This window comes from Diachasma alloeum, unplaced genomic scaffold, assembly GCF_001412515.2.
Source record: "Diachasma alloeum isolate Michigan unplaced genomic scaffold, Dall2.0 Dall_scaffold_00513, whole genome shotgun sequence".
NCBI classification, from domain to species: Eukaryota; Metazoa; Arthropoda; class Insecta; order Hymenoptera; family Braconidae; genus Diachasma; species Diachasma alloeum.
This window is the reverse complement of record NW_021680645.1, coordinates 336,880-356,170: the sequence shown is the minus strand read 5'-3', so window position 1 is coordinate 356,170 and position 19,291 is coordinate 336,880. Positions and strand designations below refer to the sequence as shown.

Genomic DNA, 19,291 nt, shown 5'->3' with positions numbered 1-19,291 from the left:
ATAATTCCTGATTCCTCTTGGAAATTCAATAAAATTATGTTTTTCATTATGAATGATCATTGAATTTTCAATGACAGTTTGGATTTTCAAACCTATCGCGAAAAATAACCAACAGGTTGAAAATTCAGAAGAAAAGATGCCTGAATTTTCATGATTTTCAGTCATTTTCATTGTCGCATGAACCTGAGAAATCAAATTTCATTGAATATTCAAGAATATCGACTGATATATCAATAACAAGATCGATGGCAATTTCATGTAAATTATTTGTTATTAAAAATTTCAAGATTTTTTACTTGAAATTTCAAGAGTAATTTTCTAACAGTGTATGCTCACCTTTCTGGATCGGAAATTTTCCTGGTTTCAGGGTAGTATTTTTTTAGAGAAATACAATGGACGACTTGAGAGATATCAGGGATTTTAGTGGTGGGTTCGTTTGGTTTTGGTTATTGACAGAAGAAATGTCAGAGTGAGTGATGGCGTCGTGACACATTGAATAAATTATTCTTGTCTAATTAATTACCATGCAACTCAAGGGAGGAAGTGGGGCACTATGCACAAAGAGAATAGAAAATTAAAAAATACTATGTGAACGTAGTAATCGAGGACCATACCGGGAAACTTTAAAATTTTGTTTACTTTAATCGACTTTTTCTCGTGTCAAATTAAATTTTACTTTTATGTAAAACCGTAAATTTTTTAGTGTGGCGGGTACGGTCCTGCATTCGATGTTCCCACATTAAAAATTACTATGCTCTCACAGTAAAAAATAATTTCATATTTTTTCAGTGGGGGAATGGCAAGTGTTTTGGCAGATTATTTTCTTTACCAATTATCCTACCTTAGGTTCAGCCCACACTCGAGTACATCGTCTCATGATAACCAATAATCTACGAATTCTAAAGATTTCGCAGGGTCTTTCTCTTCTATTTTAGCACTTTAGCGGTGGTCCTACGGTTCTAGTCATTACTGATAATCGATAATGTACTCCTAGCTTACTTGAAAATTAATTAAAAAAATATTTTCCATCAAGAACAATAGGAATTATTCATTAATTAACTAACTAATTATATTATGAATGATCAATTATCACAAGATGAAAATGATAATATCATTATCATCAGTTCAGTAATCAATTAATTAAATCATCAATCCATATGAGTAGATGTCCGCCAAATCAGCAGGACAAAAAAGTCGATGCTGAGGATTTTCGTGTCAATTTTTTATAAAAAGAACGATTAAAAAATGTGGATAATTGAGGAAGTTATGATTTTTTGAAAATTGCTAGTTTTTGTCCAAATTTTTTTTTTCCAAAATAGCCCCAATATCTCTTCGGAGTTTCAAGCTATCAAATCACCTTTTGGTACGCTTTGGTACCCTTTTGGTATTTATTGGTTTCAAAGAACATGAGATACCCTTTAAAATGAGACGTCAAAGGTAACATTATCTTCAGTTTGATAAAGTTTTACGAGAAAACGTTTCTTTTAAATCGTTAATTACTCAAAAAGAAAATTATTTTTTAATCTGAAATTTTTACCAAAAATTGTCAATAAAATATCAAGAATTTTGGAACCAATTAGAGTTTGTCTTATGCCGTAATTCGGCGGTTATTAATTTTTTCACTGAGACAAGTATTGAAAACGACCAGAAACCGCTATTATTCATGCAGTTATCGCCCGAATAAGTGAATATTCAATTAAATATTAGCAAGTGGAGGAGGTTAGGCTCATTATATCTTGTATTATTCATCTTAAGTATGATTTTTTGAGTGAAAAATGATTATTTCTTTAATTATACAATGAAAATACATTTTTCAAAGAGCTTTCTCTTTTTGGTANTATAAAATGAAAATACATTTTTCAAAGAGCTTTCCCTTTTTGGTAATCGAGAATTAAATTGAATTGACTCATTTTTGATAATTCAAGTGAATATTCATTCATTTGGGGGATAATTGCATGAATTAGATGAGATTAGACTCATTATATCTTCTATTATTCAGCTTCAGTATGATTTTTGGAGTGAAAAAGTATTATTTCTCTACTTATACAATGAAAATACATTTTTCAAAGAGCTTTCTCTTTTTGGTAATCGAAAATTACATTGAATTGACTCATTTTTGATAATTCAAGTGAATATTCATTCATTTGGGGGATAATTGCATGAATTCTATGGGATCAGCCTCATCATATCTTCTATTATTCAGCTTCAGTATGATTTTTGGAGTGAAAAAGTATTATTTCTCTAGTTATACAATGAAAATACATTTTTCAAAGAGCTTTCAGTTGTTGATAATCGAGAATTTAATTGAACTGACTCATTTTTAATTATTCAATTGAATATCCACTCATTTGGAGGATAATTGTATGAATAATAGTTATTTCCGGTCATTTTCAATACTAGTCCCACTGAAAAAAATAATGACCGCCGAACTATGGCAAAAGACGAACTCTAATTGGCCATAAATTCCTTTCATTTTATTGAGAATTTTTTCCGTCCAAATTTCAGCCAATAGAATTGCACTATTGGACTGCATTTTTCACGAAAAACTCGACTCCTTCGGTTGTTTGCAACGAACCTATCGGGAAATCCCTGATAATTTTAAAGTTCTTGTGGTATTACATCCGACAATTTTCGCTGAAAATTGCAGATTTTTATAAAATTAGCTTTTTTAATAGTTAACGACTGAAAAAAAATGTTTTCTCATGTAAACCACACAAGAGAATTGAGACCAAAACGACTGAAAAAAAAATTTTTTCGACAAAAACTAGCCAATTGTCAATATTTTTCAATTTTTCTTTTTTCAAAATTTTTGTCTAATCACCATCATTTCAGAAAAAATTGAGACAAAAATCCCTAGCATCGACGTTTTTGGCCTGCCAAGCTAGCGTGGATTTGCTCATATTCATTCTTGATTAGAAAATTTCAAATGTTTATTCAATTGTTTATAAACATTCTCCTCGATTGACATGAAGACCAAATCCATTTGGCCATCCATTTTTATTCATTTAAACATCAAGTCCTGAATAGTTAAAAGAATAAAAATAATAATAAACCATCGTTAATAACGACATCGATGTAAAGCACACAGGCACACAGGTTTTACGTTTTTATTCAATTTCCGGGACGATTGTCGGCGTGGTTCACCAGCGCTTTGAGCCGTCCGGTATTAATCACCGAGGAATCATCAAAAAAATTGTAAACACTGTTTTAGTCCAACCGAGTCGTTAGGAAAAGTCATTGACTCGGTTTTACCTTGCGCCCCCTGAAGTAGCACAGCGGCGAGACCTAACGGATTAGCCTGTGCCTGTTTGTTCCCCGTTGCTGCACCCATTACCCTGGAGAATATCGCACCCGCCGCGGGACTGGAAGGCGGTGTGCCCTGGGACGCATAGCCTAGGTTTTTTTTCGTCGATTACGAATTCGGAAAATTATTATTATAGATATAATTGACAAAAGAAAAGTTGACAACAACTAACAATTTTTAGTTCCAATCTTTTTTGTTAAGTAGACGGGGAAGGGTGGGAATTATTGCGTGATGTTTGCGAATGGATTATTTAATTCAGGGGAGTTGTTGGGAAATTTCGATAATCGTTGACTTCAGAGAGAATTTTATGTTCATGTTTCAATTTTTATGGAGTCGAAATTCGTCACTTGTTTATTATATTCATTTGATCGTTTTTTTATAAAAAGAAAATATTTTTATGAAGTGATGGACATTATGAAATGTAATTATATAATTTTGATTTGATTCCTAATGAAATGATTTCACTTGAAGATCGGTCTCTTTTCGTTTGAATTTCCGGTACTTATAGTTATTTTATAAAAATTTTTCATCGCATAAAATTGATAGAAAATCAGAATTAGTTTCAGAGAGAATTTTATCTCAGTTTTTCAATTGTTGAAAAATAAAAATTTGTCATTTCTTTATATTATTCATGTTTTTCCTAAGGCAATGGTAAATTCCATCAATAGAAAGAAAAACAATTATAGAGTAAAAAAGTTTATAACAGTTCATGGCATTTTCATTATTTTATTTAAGAAAATGAAACTTTCATTTAATTTTTCCTAAAAAAAATTTAATTTTTCTATTTCAATTTTTTTTTATTGTGAAAAATTAATTTTAAATATTTTTCATTAGATAATATTCTCTCTGAAATATTAAAAAATTATGAAAAAATTTTAATTAGTGTTAAACAGAACTCTATTCCAGTTCCCTTATTTTTATAAAATCGAAATTTTTCATCTTTAATTTATTCATGTGTTTTTCTCATGAATTTTCAAAAAAGATTCATTAAGTAGAAAAGTTTGTCACCCTTTACTATTTTAGTAAAAAAAAATAAAATTCCTTTGATGAAGTACGAGAATCAAATGATTTCTATTAAATATTCTCTCCACAGAAATTTTTGTTTTTTCTCAGTTAAAATAGTGATTTATCGTCAAAAGTTGAATTCACGAATAATATTCCCTCTGAAGTATTTAAGAACCAACGAAACCGCATAGACTCCAAGGTGAATCAATAAATTCAGTTGATAACCGTTGTTTCAGTGCCGATGCAGAGGAATTCCACCACATATGCGAAATTTTCTTTAGACATGATACGTACCTACATTCAACTAAAACGTTTAAACACGAAAATAGATGCGTTGACCATGGCCTAGCTAGGATCGTACCTACAGATATTCGCAAGGAATTTCACGCATTCCATCAACTCCAAAATTCCAAAAAATTCAAAACTAAAATTAAAAATCCCCAAAAAAGTAAAAATCCATCTAACTGACAAATAACTAATGTAAATAATCGAATAATAAATGAATAGCTGCATAAATAAATATTTAAACACATGTATGAAAAAATTCAACAGAAAACCTTAGGGAATTCGCTAGAAAATTCTATTGCAATTCTCTAGAAATTCTATCGGAATTCTATAAAAATTGTAGGGAATTCTCGTTAGAATTCTGTTTGTTTTTTGCGCAGATTTTAGTAAATATTTGGGTAGGAAAAAGTCAATAGATTTCGATTTTTCTGTTTGAATTTTTCTCTTGAGATTTTTTCTATCAAAATTATTGGACACGGACTTTCTAAGTTTTTTCCGATATATTTTGTTTTGTTTTGCATTACAGGATCCGAGTGAAAAAAACTTAGAAAATTGATGCTCAAGTATTCTTATAGAAAAAATTCCAAAAGAATATTCATATAGAAAAATTGAAATCTATTGAGTTTTTTCTATCTGATATCTCATAGAATTGGGGTAAAAAACAAATAGAATTTTAATAGAATCCCCATAGAATTTCCAATTTCCCAATAGATATTCTGATTAACAGCAATAATAATTAATCTCATCATTCATTATTATTCATAAATATTTATTGTTTATGGATCCATGGACAACAATGAAAAAAAACTTTTCTCAAATTCAATTAAAGTTAAATTCAAAATACAAAGTATTCAAAAATGGTTTTAATCCAAGAAATTACTTCCTATAATTAATGAATTATTCAATATAAGTAGTTAATATCGAGTGAAGGACATCCATAAATCACGTGGAGAAAAAAGTTACAGAAAAGTTACCGAACATGTCATGCAATCGTGGCGAGAACTCGATTTTCAGTACTTTTTCAATCTACATTGGAGAAAAAGGGCGAGACGAATAGTGAATTTTTCTCCGTTGGCCCGAGAAAATTTACTGAACGTGAGAGTCATTTTTGCACCCACAGATGTGTTTTTTTACGGAATGAATCGTAAAATATCCTCCACAAACAGGTATTTTTCATTGCATTACATTTCGCTCCACAATTACCTTTCGTACAGTAAAATTTTCCACGATTTTCCAGGTAATTTTTATCCAATTTTCCTCTTCGTGCATTAAAATTCATAACATCATTAAAATGAATACATACCAATTTTAATGATGTTCAATTCACTCTCAAAAATTGGTTAATAAATTAATTTTCCCGTCAATTTAGTTAGTAATGAATAAACTCACTGTTGTCAGACTGTTTTGACGTGCCCGGTGTATTGGTTGTGACAGCCGACATGTCCCCCACTCCACAAAAACAAATGAAAACTCTGCCAAATGGGAATTGAATCGAATAGAGATAAAAAAATTACATAAAAAAATTCGTCATAATAACGTCACGTGCCTGAACATCTGACGAAAGCCGAAAGGACAAAGTAAGCCGTGACGCTAGACCCCGGAATACTAAAGTAACCAGGTGGATATTTCCGACGATTAACACTGGTGAATTCTCAACGTTACCTAAAAGCATCGAGGGGAGTCGAGTAGTTCTGCCCATCCCACCGCATCTCGTCACTCTATTCATCGAGCCTCTCCTCTCGTCGCTCTAACGCACGCACAAAACGCTAGTGAAATTTATTTCTGCATTGGCACTGGGATAAATTTAGACTTGCCCACTTGCATTTGGCACTGAATTTTTGGCATTAGGGACTGACGGAAGTTGGTCTGGCGTTTTTCATCAATCAAAATTAATTATGGGGGATTTTTTAAGAGGGAGGGGGAGGCACACCGCTGTAGAGATAATGAGGCAATATAAGAATTTTTTTGGCAAGATCAGGTAGGAGAGAATGGGGCGGAATGAAACGGTAGCGAAAGATAAAATCAAATCATTTTTGTCTCGTCGCAATTCTTGAAGAAGTAATGAAGGGTCAAACTGGGGAGACAGGTGATGGGTCAAACATTCTCAAGGTTCAAACCAGAGAGGCAAGTGAAGTGACTTGTTTCTCCGATTTGACCCTCTTGAAGACTCTCCCTGTCTCTCCCAGTTGACCCTCAGGAATGTTTTTATTTGATCACTTTGCTCTTCCCTCTCGTTTGACTTTCAGGGTGGTTAGACCCTGAACAGTAGGAAACGACGAATGTAGAGCAATATTTTGCTACTTTTTCCACCTCTATTACTCAAAAAATGAAGGATTGAACACTCTCAAGGGTTAAACGGGAGAGAACAGCAAAGTAATCAATAGAGTCAAACGTTTTTAAAGGTCAAACGGGCGAGACAATTGAAGTGTAATTATTTATCCCATTTGTCCCTCTTGTCCCCTTTTGTCTCTCCTATTTGACCCTTGAGAACGTTTTTTCCTGATGCCTTCGCTCTTCCCTCTCATTTGACTCTCAAGATTATTGATTCCTAAAAGTGGAATAGTAGGAAAAAAACGAGCGTAGAGTAACATTCTGATGTTTTTTTACCTCTGCTACTCAAAGTATGATGAAGGATCAAAAGTTCCTGAGGGGCAAATGGGAGAGCCAGATAGAAGGTCAAACGTTCTGCAGGATCCAACAGGAGAGACGAGCAGAGTAATCAGAAGGGTCGAACATTTTTAAAGGTCAAACGGGCAAGATAAGTAAAGATCCCTTCCATTTGTCCCTCTTGTCCCCTTCTTGTCTCTCCTATTTGACCCTTAAGAACGTTTTTTCCTGATGCCTTCGCTCTTCCCTCTCATTTGACTCTCAAGATTATTGAATCCTAAAAGTGGAATAGTAGGAAAAAACGAGTGTAGAGTAACATTCTGATGTTTTTTTACCTCTATTACTCAAAGTATGACGAAGGATCAAAAGTTCTTGAGGGGCAAATGGGAGAGCCAGGTAGAAGGTCAAACGTTATGCAGGGTCAAATGAGAGAAACGAATAGAGTAATCAGAAGGATCAAAAGTTCTCAGAGGTCAAACCGGCATGACAAGTAGAGTGCTCTCTCTCATTTAACTCTTAAGAACGTTTTCTCCTGATCCCTTTGCTCTTGCCCCTCATTTGACCCTGAAATGATTGAACTCCTGGAAACTGGAACAGTAGGAAAAAAAAGAGTGCAGAGTAACATTCTGTTGTTTCTTCACCTCTATTACTCAAAATATGACGAAGGATCAAACGTTCTTGAGGGGTAAATGGGAGAGCCAGGTGCAAGGTCAAATGTTTTGAAGAGTCAAACGGGAGAGACAAGTAGAGTGATCTCTTCCGCTTGACCCTTTAAACCGTTTTCTTTTGATCTCTTCGTCCTTTCCTTTCGTTTGACCCTCAAATCTATTTGACCCCTAAAGAACATAATTCACTACCGTTCCATTTTGCACGCCCACTCTTCCCTATTTTCGTGGAAAAAAACATCTTCACTTTGTTAGAACTCTGTTAGAACGATAAATTCCGTCGTTTTTAATTGCACACACAGAAATTACGCGAAGTGTATATCATCGTTAGAACGATTAGGAGGCGGTAGACAATCGTTTCGTTTACCATTAGCTTTTTCATCTATTATTTTTAATTAGCAGAAGCGTAATTAATTCAAAGCAGGCTCAACGCTAAACCCCGGGGCCACTCCAATTACCCGCGATGAAAAATTCATTCAATTTATTCAGTTCATTTTTCATTTGAAAAAATTGTGGCATATCCCGGGGTTTACGCGCATTGCGACGTTAAGCTCAAAGAGAAAGAAAAAACTTAATTTGATTGAAAAAAAAACAAATCCCATAAAAGCAAAAGTGGAAAAGATTGATCCTCGAAAATAACATGAACGTTGAAGCGTGAAATAATTGCATGGAGGCGGTGAAACATTTATAAAATTGCATTCAATTTTTTCCTCATCGACATTTGGATAGGAATGTCCCCTAAATATTTTACTTTTGGGCCTTTCTTTACTGGAAAACATAAAGTTCAGTTGAAAATGAGATTCACATAATGAGAATAACTGAATAAAATCGATTTCTTATTCTGAAAAAATATGAAATTTATCTAGTAAAAAAACATGGAGAATATAAAAATGTCTGGCGTGGCTGTATGATGATTCTTGCATCTAAAACCTCAACTGAAAATAAGAAAAGACTATTTTCGTGAGAAGACCCGGTAAACCGCGATTCTAACCTCGCTTCGCTCGGTTTGATCGCGGTTTACGGGCCTTCTGACGAAAAATTGCATTCATCACACGGTCCAAAAGTATTTTCTGACGAATGTGATTATAGGCCTCGTCTTCGGCTCGGCCTACAAAGCCGCATTCGTCAGAAAATACTTTGTGGACCTTGTGATGAAAATAACTATTTCAAAGTTTTCTGTCACTTTTGATCTCGATTTTTTATAACTACGCCCGCTGTTTGCTCCATTCGCCAACCCTCCTATGATCCTCATATGATCTTATTCTCACCCTTAGTTTCTGACCCCCATAACCCTTATTTGGACCCTTACTGTGACCCTTGTGATCCATGATCTGATCCTTGTGACTCTTATTTAGACCCTTAATCTGTGTCATATGACTCTTAATTTAACTTCTGTGACCCTTATTTGAACCATTATTCTGACCCTCTTGATCCTTATTCTGATTCTCGTGACCCTTATTCTAACATTTGAGCCTTATTCTGACCCTCATGACCCTTATTTTGACCCTTGTGACCCTTATTTTTGGAGTCTTAATTTCGAGTTCCAAGTTTTCATCACTAGAAGTCGATTTAGATTTTTATAATATAGAGATAAAGGCCCTTCGTAAAATGCGAATGAATTATCTAATAATTGAGACCGATTGGTATTTTCTAGCGTAAAATCTCTGTCTCTCCCCAGTAAAAGTTCACACACACTCGTCCAAGAATTTAACATTGCGACGCTCTAAAAATGTCAGGTGGTGATTTTTTCTCTAAGAGAGAAGAGAATTTTTCAGGAGCAAAAAAAATGCCTGCCACAAATCTCCCTCTGAAGATTGAGGCAAATCCGACCACTCGTGTGATAAGAATGGATAGTTTCTTGAATAACTCATTCGAGTTTGTCGCAATCGACGATCAAGATTGCGAAAATTTATTTAGTTCACAAGAACTTAGCAATATTGATTACAGATTGTAACAAACTTGAGGTATTCGGAAAACTATCCATTCTTGTCACAAGAATGGCCCAACTTGCCTCAATGTTTTAAGCCTCTTCGGCATCTAATCGAGGAAAAGATTGTGACTTTTAGTGTAGAAATAGTCAAAAACGTAAATTTTTTCAGGAGAATTATTCTTTTGATATTAGACCCGAGAGATTGGTAAAGACAAGAATAAATTTCATTATTGTTAAAAGAGATTACTAATCTTCTCATCAATTTCAAAATTGCTACTTCCTGAGGTAGGGGAAGTAGTGCCTGTACCGCTCAGCTTAAGAAATAATAATGATTCACGCAGATATGAAAGTGCCTTTTTTTCTTACATCCAGCAAAAAATTAAACTTTTTTTTTAACCACAAAATTCCACTTATCGCAAACATAATTGCATTTCAAAGACTAAATACAATGTATCAAATCAAATGCAAAATGTAATATAAACTCGACAGTCAATAGTGGGCCAAGAGTCGATATACAGTAGACTCTCGTTATAGACGCATTCATTATAGTCACATTTCCCCTCATATCGATTTTTTCGAGCTCGAGCGCTTCCCCCACTCCGTACCACCTCCGAGGTGTGGATTTAAATGCCCCTGTGTTTTCTCGGAATGGGCTTTGTTTTGCATTTCTAAGAAATTCGGGAACTAAACTTTAGGAAAAATGAATTTGCGAGAGAGAAATTCAGTTCACTCTTGACTGTCACGAAGAGAGGGTCTTTGCAGTGGTGCATAATCCTGCTTTTTATTTGAATGAAGTGAATAAATTTTGGAGTGTATTGAACAATGCGATGTTATTAATATTTCTATTCATTTCATTAATTTACTAAAAGTGTTCAACGCAATTCATTTTGTTAATTTAATAAAAGTGTTTAATGAAAATAATTTTTATATTTTATAAAAATGTTCAATGCAAATTGAAGAGAAAAATAATTGGAGTAAAATTTACTTTCTTATCGCTCCCGATTCCCGGAATTTAGGCTTACCGTGAGCGCCTGGTGGGGGAAGAGAAATACAGTCCCATTCTCAGAATCGGCTGTCCCTACAGCCCCGTGAGTGCGACTATAACGAGAGTCTACTGTACTAAAACAATACTTTTCATAAAAGTTTTTTGATACTATTTTTCAAGATATGTATACATGTAAATACTGACTATTTTTCATTGAATAAAAACCTTGTTGAAAAAAAAGGAATACTAATGATTTTTTGCATCGAAAACTCCAACTCAAAATAAAAAGAGACCATTTTAAAGTATTCTGTCACTTCTGATCTTGATTTTTTATAATTATGTAGATCCAATTCTCCGTATAATTAACTACATACTGAATGAGATCGACTTTTTGCTCTGAGGGTGATTTTCTTACTTAGAAGTAGTCAAGAGTCAATTCTCTATGGAAACTGACTTTTGACATTGGACCCTTGATATAAAAAAAAAACAAAGTATGAGAAATATTGCTGAAAAAGTATTGTTTTTTCCTTCATTAAAAAAAAGGCCAAAAATTTCCTAACACTATACCACTTGGACATGTTCAAAATGGAAAGTCCATTCTATCTCGATTTTTTATAATTACAAAGGCCTAATTCTCCGTAAAATTAAAAAAAAATACTGATTGAGATCGACTTTTAGCCCTAAAAACATGAAATCTCTCTCTCTCCTTCTCCTTCTCTCTACGAATGTCAGAGGGTGATTTGTTCACTTAGAAATAGTCATGTGATAACCGACCGCAATGGATGAGTGAGTTAGGTGTTGCTCCGGCGGACATACGAGTGCAGCTGCGTTTAGCGCGGTTAGTACTTGGATGGGTGACCGCTTGGGAACACCCTCGCCCAAAAATTTCGGAAGGTAGGCACGGTGCAGTGGCCTAATGTGCCCCTCTAGTCAGTGTGACAGAAGGGCACATTAGGGCTCTACACAATCGGCCGGCTGTACGACTAGGGTTTTCCATGGTTTCCCTTGCAGCCCTAGCCCGAATGGGGTACAGTTAAGAATAAGACGGCCCATGGTAACGCAGAAAAAAATCAGAAGAGAGAAGTGGGAGAGGCAAGGCAGACGAATGGGGAGCTTATAAAACCGTAATGTTAGTAGGAAAGAAATATGAATAAAAAAAAAAATAGTCATGTGTCAATTCTCTACGGAATTTGACTTTTGACATTGGACCCTTGATATAAAAAAAAAACAAAGTATGAACAATATTCGTGAGAACTGATTGTTTTTTCCAGTGAAAAAAGGCCAAAAATTTCCTTAGACTGCAGCACCACTTGGACATGCTCCAGACGGAAAGTCCACCCTATCTCATTTTAACTCGTTTCATCGCCCCCAGACAATAAAAGCGAGATAACTCAGTGCGGATCGCTCGAGAATCGCCGTTGGTGAACATAAAAAAAAGTGTGAGAACTCAATTCCAATAAATGTCAGCAAAATCAAACACACAAATTCAAACACAGATATTGTGGGTATAACATCGATTTCTCTAGTGTTGAAAGTGTTTTCTTTTTTCATTTCTCAGTGTCAAGTTCATTGTGGCTCTCTTTATTTTTCATTTTGTGTGAGTGAGTATGCGTGTGTATACTTTTTAATACTTTGTTATTTATTATTGTTTTGGATTTTTGTTCATGGGTTACCTTCGGGTTCTTTGGCTATGACCGTGCTGCTCCGGTCGACACCGCCCTTCTTATCCTCTGTACAACATACACACATATACATCACGTATCCCATTTAACAAAGTAATCGAGGCTAGTGTTCTAGTGTATTCCTAAGTGTATTTAACGTGACTGAAAATATATATTTCAATATTTTTCTTATGTTTTGTTTATTCAAGTGCATGATGGAATTGTGATGACTATTATTTGGATTGAAATTATTTTTTTATAAAAAAAAAAACAATTTTTTAATTGAAAATATTGTTTTTTGCGCTCAAAATTTGTTTCTCTTCTATCAAAAACAAATTATTAAAAAATAAATAATCAATAGTCTATAATAATTAATATTATTCTTGTTATTAATAATCATTAAATATTTAATGAACTATTTATAACAAGTTAGCAATGAATAAAGTAATTTTCCAACTGATTCATTACTATTAAAATTTCTAAAATTAATTTTCGAAAAAATTGTGAGAGATAAAGTTCTAAAGAATTAATGCAAAATCTCATACGCCCTTGGGATTCTGAGATTTCGAGATAATTTCGATCTTGCACTGAATATTTTGGAATAAAAATTGTCATTCGTGAAATTTATTCATTTTTTGGGCTTTAGATTTTGAGTTAAAAACAATATTTTCGATTTGATTGCCTTTTTTTGTGTGACTTCAGTACAAAAGTATTAAAACGATTCTATTCCACATAATCTGTCTCAATAGGTGAATTATCTCGGTAATGATCGGAGTGATGATAACTCAACAAAGGACTTTTTTCTGAAGAAAAAGTTCTCTTGAGATGTTTCTTTGAAACCGCTCATTTGCGAGAATAATTGCGTGATTAACGACGATACTTTTGTTCGGAGTTTGTTTTCACTTCTTCATTGGGTTTAACGAGTTGTAGAATCGTGAGGGGAACCTCGTAAGATTATTTTCAGCATTTGGAACTTCACAAAATTAGTTATTAATTTTTTTAATTTTACTGAGTACGGGAAATGTTATATTCAGGGATTGATTGATACTAGAGAATATCTCGGGTGAACTGTCAGTAGATATTTTTTATAGGAAATGTAATTCTCTACAAAAAAGGTTTGAAAACCTTTCTCTCTGCATTTAGCAGTTTTTGAGACATTTGAAACCATGTAGATGTAGTTCATAGATACTGGATTGACAGAGTATTTTGAAAATATCTCTGTACGATTAGGTTTAGACGAAATATCTGTGGACTTTGTTTGTAGTTTATAAAACACTGAAGAAAAAAAGTTTTATGATAGTTGTTAATCATGGATTTCAGTAGCGAAGTGGTGAAACGGTTTAACTCGACTCATCTCTCAGTTGAGTTTTTGAGGAATATTTCCGAATCTAAGGAAGATAGCGAAATTTTCGTAATTACATTTGTTGTAGCTCTCAATCGGCTCTACAACAAAAATTATAACAACAATTTTGCTATCTCCCTTTGATTCCGAGATATTCATTGAAAACTGGTCAATAGTCAAACTTGATTTGCATCGTTTTACCACTTCGCTACTAATTTATAATCTTTTGGACTTCATCCTTATTTTTTTTCTGGACACTAATTACAATGACTCTAAATTTTAAGTCTTCAATGATTGAAATTTAGGGATAAAAATCATAAGAGTTAAGACTGTGTCACTAGAAATTAGTGATAAAATCACTTGATTTCAGGATTTTTTACTCGTTTAGATTTTGAAATATCGCAGATATCATAGAAAATGAAATCTGTAATAATTTTATTGGAGTTCAGTTAAAATTCTGTAAAATAATTCTATTGCTTTTTCTGGCCAATTTTATTGAAGATGATAAACCGTGCCGTGACATTTTTTAAGACATATTTCATCGAAAAAAGTCAATAGATTCCGATTTTTCTTTCATAATTTTTTTTCGAATTTGAATTCCTGCTCAAGAATTTCTACAGAAAAAATCCTAACGAAATGAGTTATATAGAAAAATCAACACCTATAGATTTTTTGAATAAAAAATATCTATTGAAAAATGCACGGCAAAATTCTACAATTAAAAAAAAATTGACATAAAAAATACAGTTTCAATATTGAGCACTATCTCAATTTTTTTAAATACGTCAACTAAAACTACTTCGCAAATTCTCAAAAAAATTCTCTTGGTATTATCGTCTAAACCTTCTAGTTATCGAAATATTTCCAAGTTAATCTCCAAGAGATCCACAAATTAATCAGCAAATCCGTTCGAAACTCACACGAAGGTCCACCGAAACATCAAAAGAGATTCTCATTACCTTCAAAAAGGTCTTCCAACATTTCCTTCTAATCCCCGTTACCGAGATATTCCCGAAATAATCCAAACTGAATTTTTCCACAATCCTTCTTACCAAGCAATCCCTGAATTTCATCCCCTTATTCGATGTGACATATTTTTATTCATATTCTCATGTTTCCATAAATGTAAAAATCCCTCAAATCCCCTCTGAATCCGTCTTTTCGATCGATATCCTCGATTTATCTCAACTCCTATTCCAATCCTGAGGATCTGATCTTCGGAAGGGCGTTGAAGAACAGCAAGGAACACGTTTATATCTTCGAGTGATGGTGGAATGAGGGGAGTTTTTCGTTATTTTCTCCACTCTCTGCTCAAGAGGATGGGGAAAACAGACAAACGATCGTGCAGAAGCGGGACGCATGCGCTAAGCGATGGGGATGACTTCCTCATTCGTCTGCGAATGACCCTTCAACTATTTTTTCAGAATGAAATGGAGAATTTAAAAAAAAATCTCAAACATTCTCGTTTTTATGAATTTGTGAGGTGCGGAAATGACCGAAAAATGCATGAAATGATTTTCATTTTTCTCCATCTGGTTAGAAAAAAAATGTTTTCAATTTTTTTTTTCATAAAAAAATCATTATTTGATTTTTTCATTAATTTTTATGCTTATGAATATGATGTGCGAATGTGCCCTTCAATACCTATAATTTTTGCCCTTCTAGTGTTGAGGGGAGGGGGTAGCTTTGTTTAACTTTATTTATTGATTTAATTATTTGGGTAATTTGTGTTTTTGTCACTCGTGCTTTCGTAATCGTTGATAATCGTATGGATGTATTGGGGCTCGCCTATGACGAGACCCCGAGTAACTTTTCGGAAGCTCTACCTCAGCAGGACTATCTTCAGCAAGCTATAAATTTCTAGGAACTAGGTTTCATCGTAATCAGTAACTAGAAGCACGGAGTTAGAGATTAGTTGTGCTGTAGAGTGAATTCTGGGTTTCGAAGTGATTCCATCAGGGAATGCATGAATTCAGGTAGCAAAAACGAATATTTGGCGCAATTCCGGAAACTTTGTTTTTGTTTTTATAGGAGTAGCGGTCAAGGGGTCAAACGGGAGAGGCAGAGAGGCCTTCGAATTGTTTATCTCAACTCTTCGGCTTGATCCTTATGATGGATTTGCCCTCTTCTCCCATCTGACCCTCTTGTTCCGATTGATTCTAATGATAACTTCGCCCGTCGCTCCCGTTTGACCCTCATGAACGTTTGACCCTTGGCTAGGACCGGTAGAGTCATCCGAAGATAGAAACGTTCATACGGGTCAAACAAGAGAAGTTGGAAAATCAATCAGAGGGCCCTTTCTCTCTCGTCTGACCCTTATCGTTTGACTCTTCTGATATTTCCACCTATATCTCCCGTTTAGCCCTTAAGAACTTTTAAGCCTTCGGGAGAGATTGGCGGAATCATCAGAAGAGTGAAACGAGAGAGCCGTGTGAAGTTATCAAAAGGCTAAAACGTTCTCAAGGGTCAAATGGGAGAGGCGTGCGGAGTCATTAGAGGGCGAGAGGTTTTTGAATTGTTTTGCTCAACTCTACCACTTGGCCCTTATGATAGATTTGCCCTCTTCTGCCGTTTGATCCTAATGATGACTCCACACGTCACTCCTGTTTAGCCCTTATGATCGTTTGACCTTTGGGGACAAACTGGTGGGGTCATCAGAAGAGATATACGTTCATACGGCTCGAATGAGAGAAGTGAGCAAAACAATTAGAGGATTTTTTTCTTTCTCGTTTGACTCTTATGATAGTTTGACCCTTCCGATAACTCCACCTGTCTCTCCCGTTTGGCCCTTAAGAACTTTTGATCCTTCAGGAGAGACTGACAGAGTCATCAGAAGAGCGAATCGTTCTCAAGGGACGAAACCCTTATGATCTTTCGATCCTTCATACAACTTCATACATTTCTCCCGTTTGACCCCAAGAACATTTGATTCTGCTGATAATTTCGCTCGTCTCCTCCGTTTGACCCCGAACAAGGTTTGATCTTTTTGATGACTTCGCCAGTCTCTCCCGATGAGTTAAACGTTTTCAAGGGCCAAATCGAAGAGTCGCGTGGAGTTATCAGCGAGAAAAACAATCAAAAGGTCTTTTGCTCTCCCGTTTGGCCCGTAAGAACGATTAACCCTTTTGATGATTTCGTCAGTCTCTCCCAAAGGGTCACACTCTTCCGAAGACTGGAGACTTATGAGTCTAATGAGAGATACGTAGAATTATCAGAAAGGTCAAACGTTCTGAAGGCTCAAACGAGAAAAGTGAGCAAAACAATCAGAAGGCTCCTTGCCATCCGTTTGCCCCTTCTAGAATTCCAATTATCTCTCCCGTTTGGCGCTTAAAAATGTTTGACCTTCCACCCCTACTTCCCTTCTTAGCACGAAAAAAAAGTTTCCTGAAGTGTTTTTTTTCTAGTTATTCCCTATGAATTTCACAGTATCAATAGTGAAAATCACTTCACGTACTCCACCCTCTCCAATAATAATCACTCTCAATTGATCCCCAATCACGTTTGAAACTCAGAATCCTCGGAAAGTCAGAAAAAAAGAGATGAAATGAGAGAGAAGCAAGAGCGATGGATGTGAGTGCACTAAACTCTTAACGATGCTGATAAGACTAATCAAAGAAGTTAAGAATCATTAGAAATTATGAAAAAAGATTATAAACTCGATAAAAGTTGTTACACAACTCGGATGAGAGGAACGAACCGATAATTGTCCTCGGCTATTAAAAACAGTCAAGTGCAGTCATGAAAAACAATTACTTCTGCCTTTTATTCATTATAAAAAATTAATTGGCCCCTCTCATCGGGATTTTTTTTTTACAGAAATTAGATCGACAGCGCAGATCAATGATAAATAATCAGTAATTAATGGCGATAAAGCGATAAAAAAGCCAAATTTGCTATTTAATGAACTAATTAACTAATCGATTAAAAAAACAGCATTAATAAAAGACTTATTATGAGATTAATGAGGAAGATATGTCGTAATAAAACTATTCTTTTCTCATATGCTAATTAATGGTTCTGATTAAAATGAAAAATAACTGCTAATTAATGTTTCAGGAAATTAAAACGTATATCGCAATTTTTTCTACAAAATTAAATCGGCCTGAGTACTAAAATAATTGAATAGATTCTTTGATGAATTGAGAGGATGGAAAGACTAGGCGATTCTGTTGACAGTTTTAGGAGAAAAGGAAACGACACATGTTTGAAAACATCTTTGGAAAATTCTGTCGCTGTTTATTTTGTTATTCTTCTGCATTTTGTATGAAGATAAAATGATAAAGTATAAATTTTGAAATTGTTTACTTTTGTTTTCTTCCTCGAAATTTTCTTAATTTTTTGTTTAATCTCAAATGGGGTTCGTTTTGTAATATTTGATGAGATAATTATCCTGCGGATAAAAAATTACTGTAATTTTTTTTCTTAAGAATTACTTGATTGTTTAGCAAAAATTTAAAGGATAAACAGTCAATTCAGTCGTGAAATTGCAGAACAATTAGGCTGTTTCGTTGAGAATTTAATTTGCTAAAAAAATGTCTATTGACATTTCTCTGTAAGGCTAGTGATTTTAAACAGATTCACGAATCCATTTATATGATTTTTTAACTCTCAAATAGTATATTGCGTTATTAGTACGTAAAATTCCACTTTTTCGAACGCACGTATAATGCATCCTATTTCTGTGATACCTGTCGAGTTCACTGTTCGCAACAACCACTTTACGCATATTAAACTGTTTCGAAAGGAGCACTTTGCGGGCAGGTATCACAAAAAATAAATTTTCATCGCTTGTGCGTGAAGGGAAATTTTACGCACATTCCGCGTGCTTAAAATTCTACTTTCTATACATTGTGATAAAAAATAGGGTTCGACACCCGAAGGAAAAATTTTCTTTGCCCCGTAGAAAGGTAGTGCTACACACCTCCCCCGGGTAAAATGTAGCTAGGTTCGTCGCAAGACCGAAAAGTTGTTGTCGGTCCAGTGACGAACATAATTTTTCTTCACCGCGTCCGTAAACGGCGTTTTGCGGACACAAAGTGCATAAAACACTGCGCTTTATGCATTCGAAATTCACTTTATGCACGCCATGCGGGAAACAACTGCTTTACGCACATTAAACCGTTTCAAAAAGAGCACTTTTGAGGCAGGTATCACAAAAAACACTTTTATGCACTCATATCGAAATATACTATTGTGGATTGACTTGAAAGTATCCCAGAAGATACTAGCTGCAAACAAAAATGTCAAACGATTTTTTCATGACTTTGATGCCCCACACAAATAGCGTTTGACCTTCCTCTCTAATCCCAGTTTCCTACATTCCAAAGATATTCATAAAATAGTATATTTTGATACGAGTACGTAAAATTTGTTTTTTGACCCGTGAGAGGTGTCTAGGGCTACCCTCCCAAGGGTCAAAGAACACTTTTCCCATGGCTGCCAAATCCTATTTTTCATCTCAATGTGTAAAATTTCACTTTACGCACAAGTAATGAAAATATCTGTAT

At 34.6% G+C, this 19,291-nt stretch overlaps 1 protein-coding gene across 10 annotated transcripts in view; it reads right to left on the bottom strand.

Annotated features, from left to right (window-relative positions):
* The window catches only part of LOC107042725 (calcium/calmodulin-dependent protein kinase type II alpha chain), a 197,974-nt gene that overhangs the window by 12,215 nt on the left and 166,468 nt on the right, over nucleotides 1-19,291 (bottom strand). For 4 of the 10 annotated variants that reach the window (XM_015263884.1, XM_015263885.1, XM_015263886.1 and 1 more), the window contains exon 12: nucleotides 12,455-12,511. The exons of 4 other annotated variants lie outside the window; for them this stretch is intronic. In XM_015263884.1, the coding sequence (XP_015119370.1) occupies nucleotides 12,455-12,511 (57 nt within the window). Of the gene's footprint in view, nucleotides 1-3,252; nucleotides 3,394-12,454; nucleotides 12,512-19,291 lie in introns of all 10 variants that reach the window. 2 more of the 10 variants (XM_015263881.1, XM_015263882.1) reach the window with 1 other exon arrangement.